The sequence below is a fragment of the Pinus tabuliformis genome, chromosome 8, assembly GCF_031772625.1.
Source record: "Pinus tabuliformis cultivar Carrire ecotype Pingquan chromosome 8, CPIR1, whole genome shotgun sequence".
NCBI lineage: Eukaryota > Viridiplantae > Streptophyta > Pinopsida > Pinales > Pinaceae > Pinus > Pinus tabuliformis.
Window position 1 is genome coordinate 160,757,856 of NC_142294.1, and position 7,109 is coordinate 160,764,964.

Consider the following 7,109-nt stretch of genomic DNA (forward strand, 5'->3'; position numbering starts at 1 on the left):
CACAAATTCGCCTAGACTGCTGTGTTTGAATGGTTTTTTCTGTGGTGGAAATAGATTTAGCGCCATCAAAAACTTCTTGAGCACCCAAAATCCTAAAGATTGACAACTATAATCCAGATTTTCAAAAATTTCTGTCGAAATTTTATCATAATTTTATCAAAATTTTGATTAACCAAAAATTGAAATTTTCCAAATATTTTTAATAGACTACACGTACCACTAATATATTATAATTTAATATATTAAATATTTGGATACATAATATGATATTATAAACATAATATGATATGATATAAGTTTTTGGCTCCTTATTTCTCTGTATTAGGATCTAATCTTTCTATCAGTCACCTTTTTAGAAATATCAGCAAATGCAATCATGAATTTGTAGATGCATATGGTGCCCTTTTGTAATTATGCTGAAAATATTGTCAATATCTCCATACTGTACATGCTGAATTATCATAATATGAAAATATGCAGCGTTTTCTTCTGAGAAAAAAAACTATTGAGATGCAAGTCACAATGCATTTAATACATTAGTACAAAATTATAAGGCTCTTCACTCCTATGTTGATATTCGATATTTAGGTCATACATAGAAACTGAATCAATGGAACCTTTATTCAGATGCTGGCATCCGATATTTACGTCATAAATAGAAACTGAATCCATTGACAATGTACATCCAAGAGAAAATTCAATCAATTGTCATTGTCACAAATCGAAGGATATGTGTATGTACATAAACGTCGATACAACCAACAAAGAGATATAGGAGATTCTGTAGGGAAGAGATATGGTAAAATTTCAAGCCCATTTGGCGATCAAAGACATGGACCCTATACCTAACAAGAGAGCGACGTATGAGCACAGCTGGAGTGTTTTATTTTGTTTCATCCGAGAGGAATTGATAAAATCTGCAGCAAGAAGATCCACCAGAGCCATGTATATCAGAATTCCAGAAGACGCCGCATTAAATACTCCTTCAACGATCAGTGCCGTGGGGCTGTTCTCGTTGTAAGCCGATGAGATCCCAATTCCCAATGCAATACCAAAGGGCGTTGTCACAGCAAAGAAGAACGTCATCAGGATAACTGCTGCCGACTTATTCTTGAAACCCGCCTGCCCCACTCAAAAGACACAAATTTCAATCAATCAACCTTATATCAGTGTAAATATTCCTGCCTTATACTATTCAATTTTTGAAGATTTAAGGGATAAAAATTACCTGAACGATGCATCCACCAAGACCCATTCCTTCAAAAAACTGGTGAAATGATAAGGCTGCCACTAAAGGCCTAATTGTGCATGGACTTTCAGAAGCACCCAATGAGATACCAATAATAACGGAGTGAGCAACAATGCCCAACTCTAACACCTGATATTAACCATGTTCCATTCATGGTGTTAAATTTAATAATATAGTTATTGAAATCTATACTTGAGCTTGAAGTTTAGGTTTTTACCTGAGCAATGACGCGATGCCGAATAGTGGAATCTTCTTCTATAGCATTGGATCCATGGGCGTGCCCATGTGTAGCATGTGAGTGTGTATGAACATGATTCTCATGCTCTAAGCCATTGCCATTACCAAGATCTGTACCCTCATTAACTTGATTACCTTTGTTTTGATTTCTAAAATGGGAACGCTCGTAGTAACCAGTGGCTAGAGCATCCACCATGAGAGTACAAACTGCGGCCATCATTGCTATAAACCCAGCAAAGGGGAAGTTGCCCCATGGATTCGGATTTAAGCATTCACTAGTAAGAAATGCGAAGGCATCAGGAAGAACATGAACGAAACCAGTAGCAAGAATCACACCAGCAGCAAAAGCCTTAATGACAAAAAATATATTCCTATCAGGACTTAAAGCAGGGAAAGTCCTGCCCACAACAGGCAAGCATACCCCAATAGTGCCTGCCACAAGAATAGAAGCTAGTGCCCCAATCCTCAGATGGAGAGCTTCAGTCTTATTCCTGCATGAATCTTCACTGTTTTCATTAGAGCAAGAACTATTATCTGCTGCCACAAAATTAACCATGAAACATAAAGCTATGGCCAAACCAGCTGTGAAATATTTCATGGCTGGTGATGAATTTGCCATTCCTCACAACTGATTGTTACTTGAAAAGACTCCAGGTATCTGGTTTGGCGGCAAATTCCTCACAACTGATTGTTACTTGAAAAGACTCCAGGTATCTGGTTTGGTCTGCCAGGATCGCTCCATAAATATCTTCCCTCTCAGAAACTTCAATTATTATTTCCTCCAGAAAAGGTCGGGAGGCGCATCCGTTACCCAGCAAGTCCACATTATGATGAGGACATTCTGTGGACTTGCTAGGTAACGGATGCGCCTCCCGACCTTTTCTGGAGGAAATAATAATTGAAGTTTCTGAGAGGGAAGATATTTATGGAGCGATCCTGGCAGACCAAACCAGATACCTGGAGTCTTTTCAAGAAAGAATCAGTTGTGAGGAATGGCAAATTCATCACCAGCCATGAAATATTTCACAGCTGGTTTGGCCATAGCTTTATGTTTCATGGTTAATTTTGTGGCAGCAGATAATAGTTCTTGCTACACTAAAAACAGTGAAGATTCATGCAGGAACAAGGGAGACTGCGAGGCAGCAAGTCCCTGCATTGAATAGGTTCAGCCTGAGAATGCAGATAATGGTTATCCCGTATCGATTGAAGGTTGACTGAACTAGATGCTGAGAAAGTGCCACTCCTGCATGCTAGGTTATATCAATGAACGGTTCCAGCTTTAATGTACCTACAAACGCTCCAGCAGTGATATACATTGCCACTCTTGCATGCTAGGTTATATCAATGAACGGTTCCAGCTCTAATGTACCTACAAACGCTCCAGCAGTGATATACATTGCCACTCCTGCATGCTAGGTTATATCAATGAACGGTTCCAGCTTTAATGTACCTACAAATGCTCCAGCAGTGATATACATTGCAGCGTTGATTGCAAGGAGCATTGAGTTGGTATTCCGAGCAAAATTGGTAGGTTATATCAATGAACGGTTCCAGCTTTGAAAGTGCCACTCCTGCATGGTAGGTTATATCAATGAGATCAGATTTGAAGATTGCTTTACACAGTTCATTGTAAAGAACTATCCACACATCAATGAAATTAGCTAATATACACAATTGACTCCTACAATGAACTATCCACACATGAATGAAATTAGCTAATATACACAATTGACTCCATTAGAATTGTTTGTAATCATCTGAAGATTTAGAGTTGATTTAGAGTTGCAGAACAAATTAATTGTGAAACAGAGAATGTGCTTGATTTTTTGTAAAATTAGTTCAATATGTGCATTAATCTGCAATGTTGCATTACCATTGTCACTTATAACGTTGTTTCCAAAAAAACAACAACAATATGTAACATATTTTTGAGCTAGAATACGAACCTCAAGGTGTTGCCTCAACTCACTGCTGAGAAAGTGCCACTCAAGGTGTTGCCTCAACTCACTGCTGAGAAAGTGCCACTCCTGCATGCTAAGTTATATCAATGAACGGTTCCAGGTAAGAATGCAGTTGGATCTGCTGGAGGTTGGTTTTTTACTCAGCTTTATGAGAAATCATACTTGTCCATTTGTAGTTTTGTATATTTCTTATGGCTGGAATGCAGTTGGATCTGCTGGAGGTTGGTTTTTTACTCAGCTTTATGAGAAATCATGCTTGTCCATTTGTAGTTTTGTATATTTCGAGCCATAAGATTCAGGAACTCTGGAAAATCAATTGTCCCATTTCCATCAGCATCAACTTCACTGATCATGTCCTCCAGATCAACTTCAGTTGGATTCTGTCCTAGAGAGCGCATAACAGTACCCAATTCTTTGGTAGTAATGCAGCCTGCAGAAAAGCATGGTCAGCAGATTGGCTCAATTAAATATGACCCCAGCTAATTATTCTTCAATTTTAAATATCATAATAATGCTACAAATGACCTCAGTATTGCACCATGGCCGGTTGGTAAAGGAAATCAATTTAACTAAAGCCAAAACCACTGATTAGGCATCTTCAGCTTTCTGCCTCATTTTAATGCTTTCATTAGCCAATTTCATTAAAATTGGAGGTCATTGACTTGAGAAACAAAAAATTTATTCCATATAAGCATAATTCTAAAGATTTGTATGCCTACCATTGACTGCCCAGTCTAACACCACACACCCACTGGCAGAGTTTGGGTAAACGATATCCAATGCCACCAAATTGGAAGAGACGTGCTGCCCAAAGATCTCGGACCATACAATGAAAGTATTTATCAATCAAATTTCTCACGCAAATTCCATTCAAATTCAATTCCCTGCCAACACGGTAACGTAACAACCGCGGCAGCGGTTCCAGTTAATTTGGCCAACAGAATACAACATTCAATCATGGGAAATTAAATCCTTTTTTGTCCACGCTGGCTACCGTTAGTTTCTAGTTAATACAAAGTTACCCTTTAATGAAATATCCATAGCCACAATCCTTGCCAACCCGGCTACATAGTTACTATTTGCTTGCACTTCTGGGTGAAACAGCCCCTATCTTTTCTCTAAATTGAGGAACAGAGAAAGGCAAGGAAACTCCAGCACCTCAGCACCTGCTAATTCATCAATCTCCCAAGTTTAGAATTTAATATTACAAGACCAAGAATTGAAATAAAATCCCAGCTGCTCTGTCTTCTGTAATCTGAGGAAGAGGAGGCTTGATTAACCATGTTGTTCCATTAGAGAAGCCGAAGGAGTCACAGAAGAAAACGGCTTTCACAACATTAGATCAGAAAAAGAATCGCTTTAGACTGTGTGCTGCTATTACTTCTATTACTATTGTTTTCACAATTGCTGCCACTGCAGCTAATCTGTTTCTTCAAGGTCTGTTAACACTGGTTAAATTCTTCATATCATTTTTGAGATTCTCTGTTTAGAGTAAGCATGGCATCAATCATCACCTTCTAAACACTCAGGAATAAAACGTCCTTGGAAAATCAGCAATGCTAAAATACTGTACACTGTGCTTAATTTTAGTTTTGTTCCCGTTGTTTTCACAATTGCTATATTCCTACTTATCAGTTCCTTGTGGTTTGCCAATATTAATTTTGGAATTATGTAGATAAAGGAAGCCATTTTTTTATAGCAAGGCAAAATCACTGATCAGTCATTCAAAAAATGCCATGGTTTAAGAACACCCAATCATAAAGTTACGGTACATCTAAAAATTTAAACATTTTTGCTAGCAATGCGTAAAGATTATTGATTACAGAAAGTCTTGAAAAAGCAAAATAAATGGTTTACCCCTACTCCCTATAATATTATGTCAGAATCTTATAACTACGGTTGTCATTCACATGCCACCGGAATAAGTTCTGGGCGCTGCAGCCTCGAGCTGAAACTCCACGAAAACTACAGAGACAACAGATGCAAGTCTAAGATCCAAGAAGCCAAGAATTGGCGCTACCAGTAAGCCCAAGAAGCCATTCCAGACTGCCTTGCCAGCACTTTATGTGGGGAGGCCATTGAAGGTTTGAGTTACCTTCATCGTTGGACTTTGCGGGATTTTACACTACCCAGGCCCAAAAGCCAAATGGTCACTTAGAGTTTCGCTGATTACTCTTTTCTTACCATTCTGAAGGAGAAGGTACCAATGGACAACACTGTGGAATGTATTCATATGTTTAATGAGGTTTCAGGTCTACGATCCAACCAGCCTATAGTCACTGCTATCAGTGAGCCCAAGAAGAAACAGATCCAAACTCAGCCCGAAGAACCGATCAAACCCCGTCACAACATAACATAACCTCACTTACCATTAAAAATAAAATGAAAACCATTTCTCAGAAACCCAATAAATTCATCGAAGCAAAACCCTTATTCCCAAAAGGAATACAAAATGTAACCCTAAGTCTACCGACAAAACTCAAAAATCAACAGAATCATCTCAGAACAAATACATACCGAAGCCATCTTCAACAAGGTAGTTGAAGGTATGATTATCGCAATTGTATGTGAACTTGTTGTTGCTGGCGGGAAGCTTTTGCAGGCACTGAGCAGCAATACTTGTAAAATTGCCTTTGAATTCCGTGTACTCCGCAAGCACCACGGTGCCCCTCGCGACAAAACTGTATATCAGAGATTGCTGCCCCATAATACCTTCGGATCTAAAGGCCCTTCGCTGATATTAACCGTGGAAATGAGGCGGAGCCGGAGTGCGTCGGGACGGGAGAGCCTGTTACAGTTGAGCAGGTGTTTGTTAAGCAGGCAACCAGTGTCTTACAGCTAAATCCTCAGCCATCCAGCGTGAGCCACTGAGTGCGTCGGGTCGGGAGAGCCTGTTACAGTTGAGCAGGTGTTTGTTAATCAACCAACCAGTGTCTTACAGCTAAATCCTCAGCCATCCAGCGTGAGCCACTGCTTTTCAACAAGCGTCCCTTCCTTTCAATTTTTGCATTGAGACGTTCGTTTTCTCCCAGATGTCATCTATTTCCTCTACGCATGGTCCTCTAATCATCAACGGGACACGTTATTTTCTGGATTCACCCCGTGCATGCAGCGTGACATCTAGTTGCTGACAGTCTCGTTTTCTTTCCTTAGTAATCCGCTTTAAAAATCGTCTCCCGGGTATCACAATGGTTTCCCCCTCTGGCCTCTCCGGCCGGAGGTAACATTACAGGAGGTGGCTTTTCAATGCTTTCCTCTCTCTGTTTACCCATTTTCTGTTTTTCATGTGCGGATGCTCCTGGCTCTTGGTAAATCGACAAGGCTCTCTGGTTCAGACATGCTTGCGGTCTCTTATTCTTGGTTAGTGGTTTTCTTCCTTTTCATCGTTATCATCTCATAGTAGAACTCCATTAACACAATTGGAAAGTTTTTGGAAATCTCTTCATGTTTGTTTGTTAATTTTGTGAGGTTAGTTTTCCTTTAAAGAGGTGGATGACTGCATATTGCTTGATGGTTAAATATGTTGAAGTCTTTCTTTAATAAGATTAAGGCTGCCATATACATCTACAGTCCGTGCTCAAATTTCCGTTTTCGTATTGGGAGATGGTGGTGCATCATCCAAATCTATCGCTGTTGTCTTGATTGCCAAAACCAGCTAGCAG

The 7,109-nt window shown here is 39.5% G+C and overlaps 1 protein-coding gene across 4 annotated transcripts; it reads right to left on the reverse strand.

Annotated features, from left to right (window-relative positions):
• Positions 1-612: 612 nt before the first annotated feature.
• LOC149234636 (zinc transporter 1-like) lies at positions 613-6,399 on the reverse strand. 4 transcript variants are annotated; one of them, XM_089371898.1, is made up of 6 exons: positions 5,965-6,397; positions 4,167-4,613; positions 3,433-3,877; positions 1,467-3,057; positions 1,229-1,378; positions 613-1,122 (listed from the first exon to the last, which is right to left on the reverse strand). In XM_089371898.1, exons 4-6 carry the CDS (start codon positions 2,103-2,105, stop codon positions 808-810), a joined length of 1,104 nt encoding a protein of 367 aa, XP_089228024.1. In that variant the 5' UTR covers positions 2,106-3,057; positions 3,433-3,877; positions 4,167-4,613; positions 5,965-6,397; the 3' UTR covers positions 613-807. The 4 variants fall into 4 exon arrangements, with proteins under 4 accessions (XP_089228024.1, XP_089228026.1, XP_089228025.1 ...); XM_089371900.1 differs by having other exon boundaries at positions 1,467-2,891; positions 2,937-3,057; positions 4,167-6,397; XM_089371899.1 differs by lacking the exon at positions 4,167-4,613.
• Between the last annotated feature and the right edge of the window lie 710 nt (positions 6,400-7,109).

Bases quoted from the DNA above. Each gene is read 5' to 3' on its own strand.
- LOC149234636 (XM_089371899.1), bottom strand. From the start codon at position 2,105: ATGGCAAATTCATCACCAGCCATGAAATATTTCACAGCTGGTTTGGCC. The intron at 1,379-1,466 runs GTAAAAACCTAA...GGTTAATATCAG, and splicing joins GGCATCGCGTCATTGCTCAG to GTGTTAGAGTTGGGCATTGT. The intron at 1,123-1,228 runs GTAATTTTTATC...TGAGTGGGGCAG, and splicing joins TTGGTGGATGCATCGTTCAG to GCGGGTTTCAAGAATAAGTC.